General features: G+C 48.5%; 1 protein-coding gene across 3 annotated transcripts in view; it reads left to right on the top strand.

Moving 5' to 3' along the window:
* The window catches only part of ctdp1 (CTD (carboxy-terminal domain, RNA polymerase II, polypeptide A) phosphatase, subunit 1), a 308,714-nt gene that overhangs the window by 70,151 nt on the left and 222,845 nt on the right, over positions 1 to 15,718 (top strand). For all 3 annotated transcript variants that reach the window (XM_072466987.1, XM_072466986.1, XM_072466985.1), the window contains exons 7-8: positions 6,336 to 6,502; positions 13,955 to 15,088. In XM_072466987.1, the coding sequence (XP_072323088.1) occupies positions 6,336 to 6,502; positions 13,955 to 15,088 (1,301 nt within the window). The remainder of the gene's footprint in view (positions 1 to 6,335; positions 6,503 to 13,954; positions 15,089 to 15,718) is intronic.

A 15,718-nucleotide genomic window follows, 5' to 3' on the forward strand; every position in this document is an offset into this window, starting at 1 on the left:
AACACCTCCTCCACAATAGTCCTCAACACCGGAGCCCCGCAAAACTGCGTACTTAGCCCCCTACTCTACTCCCTGTACACACACGACTGCGTGGCAAAACTTGGTTCCAACTCCATCTACAAGTTTGCTGACGATACGACCATAGTGGGCCGGATCTCGAATAACGATGAGTCCGAATATAGGAGGGAGGTAGAGAACCTAGTGGAGTGGTGTAGCGACAACAATCTCTCCCTCAATGCCAGCAAAAGTAAAGAGCTGGTCATTGACTTCAGGAAGCAAAGTACTGTACACACCCCTGTCAGCATCAACGGGGCCGGGGTGGAGATGGTTAGCAGTTTCAAATTCCTAGGGGTGCACATCTCCAAAAATCTGTCCTGGTCCACCCACGTCGACGTTACCACCAAGAAAGCACAACAGCGCCTATACTTCCTCAGGAAACTAAGGAAATTCGGCATGTCCACATTGACTCTTACCAACTTTTACAGATGCACCATAGAAAGCATCCTATCAGGCTGCATCACAGCCTGGTATGGCAACTGCTCGGCCCAGGACCGCAAGAAACTTCAGAGAGTCGTGAACACTGCCCAGTCCATCACATGAACCTGCCTCCCATCCATTGACTCCATCTACACCTCCCGCTGCCTGGGGAAAGCGGGCAGTATAATCAAAGATCCCTCCCACCCGGTTTACTCACTCTTCCAACTTCTTCCATCGGGCAGGAGATGCAGAAGTCTGAGAACACGCACGAACAGACTCAAAAACAGCTTCTTCCCCACTGTCGCCAGACTCCTAAATGACCCTCTTATGGACTGATTTCATTAACACTACACCCTGTATGCTTCATCCGATGGCAGTTCTTATGTAGTTACATTGTATATGTTGTGTTGCCCTATTATGTATTTTCTTTTATTCCCTTTTCTTCTCATATACTTAATGATCTGTTAAGCTGCTCGCAGAAAAATACTTTTCACTGTACCTCGGTACACGTGACAATAAACAAATCCAATCCAATCCTAGAACGCCAAGGGCAGCAGAGACATGGGAACTATTTAGAACAAATAGTTTGGATGGGGTGGTGTTTGTGCAGTGTGTCCCGGAAGTTTTTCAAACACAGTATGTAGATTGTCCGACCAGAGGGGAGGCCATATTGGATTTGGTACTTGGTAATGAACCAGGGCAAGTGATCGATTTGTTAGTGGGGGTGCATTTTGGAGATAGTGACCACAATTCGGTAACTTTCACTTTAGTAATGGAGAGGGATAGGTGCATGCAACAGGGCAAGGTTTACAATTGGGGGAAAGGTAAATACGATGTTGTCAGACAAGAATTGAAGTGCATAAGTTGGGAACGTAGGGTCAGGGAAGGACACAAGTGAAATGTGGAACTTGTTCAAGGAACAGGTACTACGTGTCCTTGATATGCATGTCCCTGTCAGGCAGGGAAGAGATGGTCTAGTGAGGGAACCATGGTTGACAAGAGAGGTTGAATGTCTTGTTAAGAGGAAGAAGGAGACTTGTGCAAGGCTGAGGAAACAAGGTTCCGACAGGGCACTGGAGGGATACAAGATAGCTAAGAGGGAATTGAAGAAAGGGATTAGGAGAGCTAAGAGAGGGCATGAACTATCTTTGGCGGGTAGGATCAAGGAAAACCCCAAGGCCTTTTACACATATATGAGAATGACTAGAGCGAGGGTAGGTCCGATCAAGGACAGTAGCGGAAGATTGTGTATTGAGTCTGAAGAGATAGGAGAGGTCTTGAACGAGTACTTTTCTTCAGTATTTACAAATGAGAGGGGCCATATTGTTGGAGAGGACAGTGTGAAACAGACTGGTAAGCTCGAGGAAATACTTGTTAGGAAGGAAGATGTGTTGAGCATTTTGAAAAGCTTGAGGATAGACCAGTCCCCCGGGCCTGACGGGATATATCCAAGGATTCTATGGGAAGCAAGAGATGAAATTGCAGAGCCGTTGGCAATGATCGTTTCGCCCTCACTGTCAACAGGGATGGTACCAGGGGATTGGAGAGTGGTGAATGTCGTGCCCCTGTTCAAAAAAGGGAACAGGGATAACCCTGGGAATAAGGATAATCCTGGGAATAACAGGCCAGTTAGTCTTACTTCGGTGGTCGGCAAAGTAATGGAAATGGTACTGAGGGATAGGATTTCTGAGCATCTGGAAAGACACTGCTTGATTAGGGATAGTCAGCACGGATTTGTGAGGGGTATGTCTTGCCTTACAGGTCTTATTGAATTCTTTGAGGAGGTGACCAAGCATGTGGATGAAGGTAAAGCAGTGGATGTAGTGTACATGGATTTTTGTAAGGCATTTGATAAGGTTCCCCATGGTAGGCTTATGCAGAAAGTAAGGAGGCATGGGATAGTGGGAAATTTGGCCAGTTGGATAACGAACTGGCTAACCGATAGAAGTCAGAGAGTGGTGGTGGGTGGCAAATATTCAGCCTGGATCCCAGTTACCAGTGGCGTACTGCAGGGATCAGTTCTGGGTCCTCTGCTGTTTGTGATTTTCATTAATGACTTGGATGAGGGAGTTGAAGGGTGGGTCAGTAAATTTGCAGAAGATGCGAAGATTGGTGGAGTTGTGGATAGTGAGGAGGGCTCTTGTCGGCTGAAAAAAGACATAGATAGGATGCAGAGCTGGGCTGAGAAGTGGCAGGTGGAGTTTAACCCTGAAAAGTGTGAGGTTGTCCATTTTGGAAGGACAAATATGAATGCGGAATACAGGGTTAATGGTAGGGTTCTTGGCAATGTGGAGGAGCAGAGAGATCTTGGGATCTATGTTCATACATCTTTGAAAGTTGCCAGTCAATTGCATAGAGCTGTGAAGAAGGCCTATGGTGTGCTAGCGTTCATTAACAGAGGGATTGAATTTAAGAGCCGTGAGGTGATGATGCAGCTGTACAAAACCTTGGTAAGGCCACATTTGGAGTACTGTGTACAGTTCTGGTCGCCTCATTTTAGGAAGGATGTGGAAGCTTTGGAAAAGGTGCAAAGGAGATTTACCAGGATGTTGCCTGGAATAGAGAGTAGGTCTTATGAGGAAAGGTTGAGGGTGCTAGGCCTTTTCTCATTAGAACGGCGAAGAATGAGGGGCGACTTGATAAGAGGTTTATAAGATGATCAGGGGAATAGGTAGAGTAGACAGTCAGAGACTTTTTCCCCGGGTGGAACAAATCATTACAAGGGGACATAAATTTAAGGTGAATGATGGAAGATATAGGGGGGATGTCAGAGGTAGGTTCTTTACCCAGAGAGTAGTGGGAGCATGGAATGCACTGAGTCGGAAGCATTAGGGACCTTCAAGCAGCTATTGGATAGGTACATGGATCACGGTAGAATGATATAGTGTAGATTAATTTGTTCTTGGGGGCAGCACGGTAGCATTGTGGATGGTGCAGTTGCTTCGCAGCTCCAGGGTCCCAGGTTCGATTCCGGCTTGGGTCACTGTCTGTGCGGAGTCTGCGCATCCTCCCCATGTGTGCGTGGGTTTCCTCCGGGTGCTCCTCTTTCCTTCCACGGTCCGGGGATGTGCAGGTTGGGTGGATTGGCCATGGTAAATTGCCCTTAGTGTGCAAAATTGCCCTTAGTGTTGGGTGGGGTTACTGGGTTATGGGGATAGGGTGGTGTGGGCTTGGGTAGGGTGCTCTTTCCAAGAGCCGGTGTAGACTCGATGGGCCAAATGGCCACCTTCTGCACTGTAAATCCTATGATAAACTATGATTAATCTAGGACAAAGGTTCGGCACAACATCGTGGGCCGAAGGGCCTGTTCTGTGCTGTATTTTTCTATGTTCTATCACCGCCTGCAAGTTCCTCTCCAAACCACACCCATCCTGACTCGGAAATCTATCGGCGCTCCTCCACTGTTGATGGGTCAAAGCCCTGGTACTCTTTTCCTAACAGTGCGTTGGGTGAACCCACAGCACATGGAGTGCAAAGGTTCACCACCACCTTCTCAAAGGTAATTCAAGAAGGGCAGTAAATGCTCGACTTGCCAGGGACACCCACAGCCCGTGGATCAGTCAAAAAAGAATCCTGAAGTCATTTAATTGTCTTTTGACCCTTACGCCTCCTCTTCCCCACGGTTGTATGGAGCTATGCCCGTGTTCATTCTAAGAGGGTGAAGATGGATGCATGAAGAAGAGCAAGATCCTGACTTGTGGCAGGCGGGGAAGGGAAGCAAGTGATCGCACTTCATTAATATGGCTTAAGGCTGGTCACAGGTGAACTTACAGGGAAGTAAGTAATGAACCGAGGAAACCGTCAAACGTTAGAGAACACTGCAAGGAAAAGCTAACCATTGAAATACAGCTGGCTTGAAACTATTTTTAGACGGGGTTTACCACATCAATCAAACGTAATACAGAATAAATCACAGAAGACTCTCCACTTTGTTACAAACCCAATGATTTTCATGGGAATTATAATTTGCTTTATCCTGAGGGGGGGTGGGGGCAGGGTGACCATAGAGAAACTGTTCCTATTCAAGAGAGCGCCAAGGGGGAGAGGGCACAATTTCAAAATAATTGGCGAAAGGAGTAAAAATTATGAGGAATTTCTTTTTTCATCCAGAGGGTAATTGGAGCCTGGAACGAACTTCCTGAGAAGGTGGTGGTGGCAGGTTCCATCGAGGAGTTCCAAAGGGAATTGGATTGCTATCTGAAAAGAAAGAATGTGCAAGGTTACGGGAATAAAACAGGGGAGTGGGACCAGGAAGAATGCTCTTTCAGAGAGTCAGTGCACACTGTGACATGGTGGTTAGCACTGCTGCCTCAGGGCGCCGGGGACATGGGTCCAATTCCGGCCTCGGGTGACTGTCTGTATGGAGTCTGCACGTTCTCCCCGTGTCTGCGTGGGTTTCCTCCGGGTGCTCCGGTTTCTTCCCACAGTCCAGGTTAGGTGGATGGATTGGCCATGATCAATGCAGGGAAATGGATCCGGGTGGAGTGACCTTTCGGAGGGTCGGTACCAACTCTATGGGCTGAATGGCCCTCTTCAGCACTGTGGGGATCTATGGAGTCTATGAGCCTCAATCGGTCAAATGGCCTCCTTCACTATGAAGATTCTGTGATATAAATGTCATGATTTCTAAATGTTGTATATACAGCAACTATTCATTTATCTCATGATTAATAACTGGCATAAATGTTTACTTAAAAATGATTTCATATATTAGTGAACGCAGTATTTTATCCCAATCAGTGAGAACAGTGAAAAGACCATTTCTGTCCTGCAGGAACCTTTACTTGTCATCCACATATTTAAAGTTGTGGGTCATAGGTAAAAATATAATCTATAGTCTCAACGTAGGTGATGTCAATTAATGTTTTGTTCATTTGAAATGTAGATGAGAGAGAATATTTTAACGTTCGGTGCGTTACGGGGATGGGGCAGGGGAGTAGGTCTGAATGGGCTGCTCTTTGAGAGGGATGGTGCAGACTCAATGGGCCAAGTGGCCTACTCTTGCACTGTAGAGATTCTATGGTATATAACTGTAACACCCAGAGCAGCACTAACTGCAGTGAGATAGTCTTGCCCATGTTAATGAGCTGCCCGAACACCATTGTTAATTGGGTAACCAGAAATGGTGGTAAAGTGAAATAAAATTGGGGCCTGCAAACAGAGACCACACACCACGTTTGTTTGCTTTTCTTAACTTGCGTGGCTCAGTTGGTCGCGCCCTCGCTAGGTTCCAGGTTCCAAGTCCCACACCAGGGCTTCAGCGCACAAATCAAGGTTGGCACTCCCAGTGCAGTCTGAAGGAGTGCCGCACTGCCGAAGGTACCATCTTTCGGATGGAGCCTTATAAACCAAGCCTGTCCTCGCAGCTGGATATAAAAAATAAATCTCGTGGCACTATTTGGAAGAAGAGCAGGGAGGTTACCCCACCCGTGCCCTGGCTATACTTAACCCCCCAATCAACATCACAACAGCAGATTATCTGGTCACCATCGCATTACTGTCTGTGGGAGCTTCCTGTGAGCAAATTGGCTGCTGCCTTTCCTATATACAGCAGTCTTCAAATGCACCTCATTGACTGCAAAGTGCTTTGCGATGTCTGGTGGTCGTGTGCGGTGTATATAAGTGGAACCCATTGGTTGCAAGTGAGCAGAACTCCTGAATGTTTCCTTGAAATACCGTAAAAGCAGTGACGAGTAATATTTCTCGAAGCCTCCGTCATTTCTCAAACCATCATAGCTGTCCAATTTAATTAGTGTTATTAAAGGGAATTAGGATTTGAATGGAGGAGTGGAGCTCTTCACAACGTAGAGCAACATTTACATTTGAGGTAACTTTTTTTTTTTTTGTTCTCAATTTAGAAACCTCTTTCCGTGTGGGGACTCAATGGTTTGCATCATTGACGATCGCGAAGACGTTTGGAAGTTCGCACCGAATCTAATAGCGGTGAAAAAATACATCTACTTTCAAGGCACCGGGGATATCAATGCCCCACCAGGATCGAGGGAGGCTCAGACGAAGAAAAGGGGTAAGTGTTAATCCACCCGGGAAAGACTGTGACGTGCCGCACCTTGAATAGCGATCATTTAGAGATGGCGTCAATTGAGTTCTTGAACCGGCAGTCGCGACTCTACACCTTTTAACTGATTGAGCCTCTGCCCCTTTGCTTTCTATTGCAATGAGGCCCAAGTCAACAGTCAGAGAATGGATCCAAACCTGTTTTTGGACCATCTATAGGTTTGGCCTGCTAACATGCCAAAAGGATCAGCTGTAAAATGGGACCTCAGTAAGTCAACATTTATGTCGCAAGTTTGAGTAAGGTCAGTGACTTTTCTTCGTTATGTTAACGCCTGACGTCACTTCTGAGGCACTTTTCAAACACAACAAAAATGTCCCTGTTACAATTATCCCGAGAAGCATGTTGTCTTTATTTTAACATTATTGCACTGATTTTGGTGTTCCAGGAGCCAACCTGGGAAAGGCGATTGAGCAAGCGATGTCTGACAGGTGTTTGTTGGTTGGGAATTGTGGGACAGGTTAGAAATCAACCTGTGCTCTGCCAAAATCAAATTCACACGGTTCATGTATGCGTCTGTTTTCAAAAGAGCCACATCAGGGGCGGGGTGGAATGACCGCAGTTTTAATCTGTCCCGTCTCCTTTTCGCAAGCTTGTTCATCGATTGCAGGATATTTTTCCTGGCGTTTGTGGACATGCCTCCCCACTGTCCCTTAAAGAACCTGAGCCAGTACATCTGGTTGAAGTGAGCAAAATGCAAAGGAAGAAAGATTTAAAAACTTCTCAAGGGCAATTAGGGATGGGCAATGAATGCAGGCCGTGTCAACAACACCCACATCTGGTGAATTTAGGAGGTTGTACCACTTTTCTCGTTGGCGATCTGCTGTGCAAACGGAATGCACCTCTGTGAGGGGTGATTTCCCGTGATCTGGTGAGAACACATCTGGAATACCGTGTGCAGTTTTGACCTCCTTATTTAAGGAACGATATGCCTGGTACAGCGAAGGTTCACTAAATTGTTCTCTGGGGTTGTCCTGAAGGGCTGAGTAAAATTGACTCTGTATTCCCTGGAGTTCAGAAGAATGAGCAGAGATCTCCTTGAAACAGACAGATTCTGAAGGGGCTTTATAAGGTGGATGCTGAGATTGTTCGCTGGTCGGGCAATTTGAAGTCTTAGGATAAGTGGGGGGGGGCGGTCATTTAGGACTGGGACGAGGAGAAATTTCTTTGCTCAAAGGATTGTGAATCTTTCAAATTCTCTATCCTAGTGCATTGCGGATGCCCTATTGTTAATACATATAAGGCTGGGGATAGATAGATTCTTGGCGTCTCAGGGAATCGAGGGATATGGGGAGCAGCCAGGAAAGTGGAGTTCAAGCACAAGGTCAGCTATGATTGTATTGAATGGTGGAGCAGGCTCGATGGGCCGAATGGTCTACCTCTGCTCCTATTTCTTCTGTGCTTACGAAAGTTAACTACTCCTCGTTGCCAGTGTAACTCACTCCGAGTTGCAGGAAGGAAGGTCGCAAGAGAATAAAAGGGGCCACTCTACAAGTAGAGAACAACCTGTGCTCGAGGCACACATCTGCCTGGGAAATCTGTAGCACTGTCGGAATGCACATCCTGGCCCGTTACTAGGTGGAGGCAACCTTGACGGAGAATGTTTGCACGAGGCGAGATTTTGATTTCACGGTGAGTGGGCTGAAGTGTTCTTTACACTTCGGCAGGTGTTTGGTCACTGCGGGAAATGTTCCAGGAGCACTGGACTTGTGACTGGAGGAGGAGGAAAGGGCACTTTGTAGCATACAGTGGCAAGTTGCAGTCAGGCTATCAGCCCTGCTATCCAGTGGAAATATGAATATAGGTGATTGAGGCTTAGCAGGGAAGCATTGACAGAGCCAGACTCTGCACAAAGATCTCTGCACCGTATGCCCCCATTGTGAGGGGGCATGTGCCCCGGAATTACGCATTGAACTTCGTTCGTGGTACCACTGGTGACGCCTGCATTAATCGCAAACATGCTGATTGGTTCAGCAGGGGCAACAACTTCAGCCCTCTTGTTTTATGTGTCTACCTGACCAGCATCACGCAGGCCAGTGTATGCTCCAATAAGGTTGTCACTTTAAGGCTTTCAACGGAATTCGGGGTGAATGCTGAACAGCACCAGGGAGAGTCAGGATGTCTCCCTCTGTGTTGGTCTGTGGTCAGCAGTGTCACTGAGACAGTGGCGTTCATGCTGCAGCAGCCTTGTCGAACTGCGGTGCCTTGAAACTGTGCTTTAAGCGTGTTGGCTCAATCGGAACCATCTTTACACTGTAGATTTACTCTCTTCCATCCTTATTAATGCCCCAGCTCCCAACGTTTTTATGCTGCATTGAGCCTGTGTCGGGCACCCAGAGTAAATACTTTTTCCACCACTCCCATCGAATGCCCAAAGTAGAACTTCCCACACCCCTCACTGCACCCACACCCCTCACTGCACCCACACCCCTCACTGCACCCACACCCCTCACTGCACCCACACCCCTCACTGCACCCACACCCCTCACTGCACCCACACCCCTCACTGCACCCACACCCCTCACTGCACCCACACCCCTCACTGCACCCACACCCCTCACTGCACCCACACCCCTCACTGCACCCACACCCCTCACTGCACCCACACCCCTCACTGCACCCACACCCCTCACTGCACCCACACCCCTCACTGCACCCACACCCCTCACTGCACCCACACCCCTCACTGCACCCACACCCCTCACTGCACCCACACCCCTCACTGCACCCACACCCCTCACTGCACCCACACCCCTCACTGCACCCACACCCCTCACTGCACCCACACCCCTCACTGCACCCACACCCCTCACTGCACCCACACCCCTCACTGCACCCACACCCCTCACTGCACCCACACCCCTCACTGCACCCACACCCCTCAGTGCACCCACACCCCTCACTGCACCCACACCCTCACTGCACCCACACCCTCACTGCACCCACACCCCTCACTGCACCCACACCCCTCACTCCACCCACACCCCTCACTCCACCCACACCCCTCACTCCACCCACACCCCTCACTGCACCCACACCCCTCACTGCACCCACACCCCTCACTGCACCCACACCCCTCACTGCACCCACACCCCTCACTCCACCTTTATGGTTTGAAACTTTCAGCCCTATTGTGGACCTCGCTGCAAACTGGATGGAGACTGAACAAACTCCCTTCACTTCAGTCTTACAGCTGGTGGAAGGAGGAAACTTTGATCGTCAGACATGAGTTAAAGCTCCCATTGCTGCACTTGCCAATGAACAGAGATTTCTCCTGGCTGACATGGTTCTCTCGATCAAATGCAGTACCTCCCCCTGACCCTGACACAGAAACGGAACCGTTTATCTTTTTTAAAATAAATTTAGTGTACCCAATTCATTTTTTCCCAATTAAGGGGCAATTTAGCGTGGCCAATCCACCTACCCTGCACATCTTTTTTGGGTTGTGGAGGCGAAACCCACGCAAACACGGGGAGAATTTGCAAACTCCACACGGACAGTGACCCAGAGCCGGGATCGAACCTGGGACCTCGGTGCCGTGAGGCACCAGTGCTAACTACTGCACCACCCTGCTGCCCTGGAACCGTTTGTCTTGCCATTCCATTAATTAACTGTTTGTGGGATCTTGCCCTCCACAAATTGGCTACCTCGTTTGCCTACAGCTATGGCTGCATTTCAAAAGTAAGGTTTTGGAATGTCAGAATTTGCTGTATAGACATTCTCTACGTCTAGGATGTATTTTGAACTTGGGAGCTCAAGGTGGAAAGGCTAGATACTGTATCACTAGCGCTCTAGAATTTTATTCGCCGCCTTGCGGTTTCTGTAAGAATCGTAGAACCCCGACAGTGCGGAAGGAGGTCATTCAGCCCATTGAGTCTGCACCGACCCTCTGAAAGTGCAGCCTACCTCGACCCACTCCCCACCCTACTGTTGCAACCCCATAGCCTAACCTACACATCTTTGGACACTAAGGAACAATTTAGCATGGCCAAACCACCTAACCTGCACATCTTTCGACTGTGGAAGGAAACCAGAGCACCCGGAGGAAACCCACGCAGACGTAGGGAGAACATGCAGACTCCGCACAGTCACCTGGGTTCCTCACGCTGTGAGGCAGCAGTGTTTTTTTTAGTGTTTCCAATTATTTTTTCCAATTAAGGGGCAATTTAGCGTTGCCAATCCACCTACCCTGCACATCTTTGTGTTGCGGGGGTGAGACCCACGCAGACACGGGGAGATTGAGTGGGAGACAGGCCTGCTGTGTTAAGTCTGTCACAATGGAAGTGCGATGTAGAGTAGGTAGCAAACCATCAGGTTCAGGGATTCCCGCAGCGCTGAATCTGAATTCCAGCTTTTTCTTCCCGGAGGGGACATTGTGTCCCGGGGAGGCGGTGGCAGAGTGGTATTGTCACTGGACTAGTATTCCAGAGGCCCAGATTGAAGCTTTGGGGTGCTGGGGTTCGAATCCCACTTAAGGCAGATGGTGAAATTTGAATTCAGTGAAAATCTGGAATTAAAAGTCTAATGATGACAAAAACCCATCTGGTTCACTAATGTCCCTTGGGGAAGGAAATCTGCCCCCCAACTACCACCACCACACACACACACACACACACACACACACACACACTTGGTCTGACTTACATGTGACTCCAGACCCACAGCAATCTTAACTACCCTCTGAAATGGCCTAGCAAAGCCACTCAAAAGGTAAAGGCAATTGGGGGATGGACAACAAATTGTTGTCCCAGCCCGTGATGCCCACATCTATTGAAATATTTTTTTAACTGTGCTGCAGGTAAAGGGTGAGACAAAAGCTGAACTTTCCAAAAATGGGACAGCTTTATTTTTTGTTTCAGAAAGCATTTTGGTACACCCGCCGCATTGTGATGCAACTTTCCACCCAGTCATCCTCCTCCTGGGACGTTGCAGTTACCCTGTGATAGTTTTGAATGGGGGTGTAGACCTTTAATGCAGGTTAGCTCAGGTGAAATCCATTCATTTACTCGCGCAGCGTTTAATATTGCTGTCTGAGGATTGCAGGTAGGCTGGCTGGTTGCCGGGCAGACATTCAGCTGTGGCCCTTTGCAGTTGTATGTATTTGTTCAACCTTGACCGTGGGAAGGTGCCCTATCTCTCGGTTAACATACACATGCCGCTCCTTGGAACAGCTACCTGTTGAGGGTATGTGGGGAATATGTTGGCTTCACCGGCACCAATTCCCCATACTTTCCATTATCTTGCACAACCAATGTCTTGCCCGATCTATTTAGCCATCCCTTTATTTTCTCATGTTCGCAGCATTTTGACTATTTTCTCAAATAAGGCTTACTTGACCCATTAATCAGCCAGACATCTTCACAATCTCCTTTGTTAATGAAGGGGGGTGGGGGTGGTAGAAACAATTTATTTTTAAAGTCTCTAGTTAGACAGGATTACAATGTCCTTGTGAATCTGATGGAATGGAGCGATGGGATGTTTTCTTGTTGAATTTTGAAGATGTATTCTGGTAAATTCAGGGAGATCGTGTAGCTAACGTTGTGTGGGAACAGTTCAACTGCTGACGAAAAGAAAGAGCGTAATGGAGCAAGGTTGTGCCATGTTCAAAAATGTCCATTGACATATAAACTGAGCATCGCACCTGTGGCACCTGCTCATCACTGCTCCGTTTCTATGGTTGCCATTCATTCCCCTTAGTCGCTGGTGAAGAACAGAAACGTTGGCAGACAGATTGGGAACTCTTCCCCCCCCCCCCCCCCCCCCCCCCCCCCCCCCCCCCCCAACAGCACTGCGGATGTCCCTACACCACATGGACTGCAGCGGCTCGAACAGGTGGCTCACCACCACCTTCTCGGGAGCAATTGGGGATGGGATATAAGTGATGGCCAAGCCAATTAAGACCGCTTCCCCTGAATGAATCAAAAAGGACAATTATTTGCAAAATGACCAAAATGGAAATTAAAGGCTAATACAGGAAGCAAGTGACTGACTCTTAGATTGTTAACTTGATGGACAGGTCAGGCATGATTTTTAACTGTGCTTAAGATGTTAAGAAGTTTGGATGAAGGCAGGTAGGTGGAGTTGACACAGAGACCAGCAAAGACCCTAGTCGCCACATTCCGGCGCCTGTTCGGGTACACTGAGGGAGAATTCAGAATGTCCAATTCACCTAACAAACACGTCTTTCTGGACTTATGGGGGAAACCGGAGCACTCGGAGGAAACCCACGCAGACACGGGGAGAGCGTGCAGACTCAATGATCTCGGAACATAAACATCAGTGCTTTAGTCATGTAGTTTGACACGGTTTTAAAGGTGAAAGTTTTAACCATATTTTGTCTGAACTTATTGCATTCAAGACAGCACGGAAGGAAGCCATGCCCGCGTTCTGCACAACATTCCAGTCAGTCTTATCCCCGTGCTCGATCCCAATAACTCTGCAGGTTTCTTTCCCTCGAGCGCCCATACAGTTTCCTTTCACAATCAAAGCAAACAAAAGCAAAACACTGCGGATGCTGGAAACCTGAACGAAAGACGGGAAACGCTGGATAAACTCAGCCGGTCTGGCAGCAACACTGGAGAGAGAATCAGAGTTAACATTTCGAGTTCAAAGGGCGTACCGACTCGGAACGCTATCTCTGTTTCTCTCCCCACCGTTGCTGCCAGACCTGCTGAGTTTATCCAGCAGTCTCTTTCGAAATTGTTCATTAATTCCTCTCCCTCCGCCTTCATAATGTGGAGATGCCGGCGTTGGACTGGGGCGGGAACAGTAAGAGTCTTACAATACCAGGTTAAAGTCCAACAGGTTTGTTTCGATGTAGAAACTTAATGTCAGTGTCTATATGCGCGATCTTCTGGCCTGGGCTTGTGAAATCCTATCAACTGTCCTGGCTTGAGACAATTCACACCTCTTTAACCTGGGGTTGCCCCTCTCTCCAGTCGCCCCGTCTGGACCTGTAAAGACTTAATTACCTGCAAAGACTCTCGTTCAAAGAATCATCTTGCATCATTATTTGTCTCTATATGTGTTTCTGGAATCCACCTTCTTCATTCACCTGAGGAAGGAGCTGCGCTCCGATAGCTAGTGATTTGAAACAAACCTGTTGGACTTTTATCTGGTGTTGTAACGCTTCTTACTCCAACTTCATAGGCAGCAAGTTCCAGGTCATTATATTTCGCTGTATAAATAAAGTTCTTCCTACATCCTCCCATTGCATCTCCGACCCCTAAACCTAAAATCTGTGTCCCTTTGTCTCCGTACCATCAGCTAATGGGAACTTGAGTAACCTAGTTTATTGAAAATGCCTGTATATAGACCTTAAATCCTTTACTGCGCGGCAGGAAAATCGGCATGGTTTCGGCTGAAAAGGAGTAATTCTGTTTTCTTTTTTAATCTATTCTTCAGTGAACAATTCGTCGAAGCCCACCGAGGAGGCGGAACAGCCAGCGTCCACATCCACCGACAGTTCTGGTGCAATCGACAGATGTGGCGAAGTGGCCGAGGCAAAGGAACAGAGTAATGGCCTTGGGGAGTGTTCGAAGAAGCAAAACGGCAGCACTGGCATAAGTGAGGAAGCTTCGAAATGTGCTGAATCTTTAAAATGCGGTCCCAACACGAAGGATTCACAGGACAAAGCAAATGAGAGGAAACCTTTATGCGATGCCGCTGTTTCTCACGCTAAAACTGCTATTGCTGACGCTCCTGTCAAAGTGGGCGAGTCAGAACACTCGCTTGAGGGCGTTGTTACGGCGGCGGAAAGTAGCTCGGAACCTCGCAGCAGGGAAGGGGAAAGCCAGTTGGCTCAGGCTGGCGGCGAACTCGATTTTGACTTGTCGAGCGACAGCGACAGCGAGCCGCAGGAGGGAAAGAGGGACACCGCCTCGCCCTCGCCTACCTCGAGCTTAGACGCCGAGAAGGAGCCCAGGGGCTTGCCCGGGAAGAAGGCCAGGAAACAAAGGAAAGGAGGACCCGGGCAGGCGGAAGCAAAGCTTAACCACTCGGACAAGGGGAAGGAAAAGGTGGGGGACTTACCAGAGTCCGAGTCGCAGGATAAATGCCCCGACCAGGCACCCGAGGGGGATGACGATCAGGACTCGCTCGGCGATGTCGGGAACGGGTGCGCCGATAAGAAGGAGGCGGAAACCGAGTCTCAAAATAGCGAACAGTCGGGAGTGACGATGGGCGAGTCTCTGGACCAGAGCATGGATGTGGAAGAGGAGGATCCAGATGAGGACGACCATCTGATGTACCTGGAAACCATTCTGGTCCATGTCCACACCGAGTATTTTGCCCAGTATGAGAAATACCTTAAAAAGGAGAGAGATGTGCCTGATCTGAAACAGATCGTTCCAGAGCTGAAGAGCAAGGCGCTCCAAGGCACAATAATAATATTCAGTGGACTCTACCCCACAAACTACCCAATAGAAAAGACGAGAGAGTGGTACCATGCCACAGCACTTGGAGCCAAGGTGAAGAGAACCTTCTGTTTAAATCCCAAAGACCCCTCCAGGACAACTCACTTAATTGCAGCTCGACCTGGTAAGTACATTCACGTCTGTGCGGCTGTGCTTTGTTTGTAGGGCAAATGGAGAAATATCCCGTTAAAATATACGTACTGGGTTCGATTGTCAGTTTTACTCGTATAACACGAGGTAATGGATTGCTTGTTGTTTTCATCCACTGTGCCACACAAATGTGGCTGTCCCCATATAACCTACAGCATGGCGCAAATATGAAATATTGGTTTCATTTTGTTTTGTTTTGTAGATTGTCAGTCTGTGTGCCACAAATTACGCCCATTTACTCCAAAGACCGAATCCGTCCTGGCCACCATTTCATTGGTTAAAATTAGAAAGCCGGCAACAGCGACTTGCATTTACGTGGCGCCTTTAACGTCCCAAAGCGCTCCGCGCGCAATTGGTATCAGGTCAGAGGAGGTGGGGCAGGTGACTGGGCAGGGAATCTGGCTTTGAAGGATGGAGAGATTAGAGGAAGGGTTTCGGGAGAGAATTGCAGAGCCCAAGGGCCTAGACAGTTTGAAACCCAGCCATCAACGATGGAGTGGTAAGAATGGAAGACGCACGAGCGGTTGGAGTTGGAGGAGATTACTGAGCTAGTGGCGGGGCTGCGGGGTGGGAAGGAGAGTCGGGGCCATCCAAGGGTTTGAAC

The sequence above is a fragment of the Scyliorhinus torazame genome, chromosome 11 (genome assembly GCF_047496885.1).
Source record: "Scyliorhinus torazame isolate Kashiwa2021f chromosome 11, sScyTor2.1, whole genome shotgun sequence".
In the NCBI taxonomy this organism is placed as follows: Eukaryota; Metazoa; Chordata; class Chondrichthyes; order Carcharhiniformes; family Scyliorhinidae; genus Scyliorhinus; species Scyliorhinus torazame.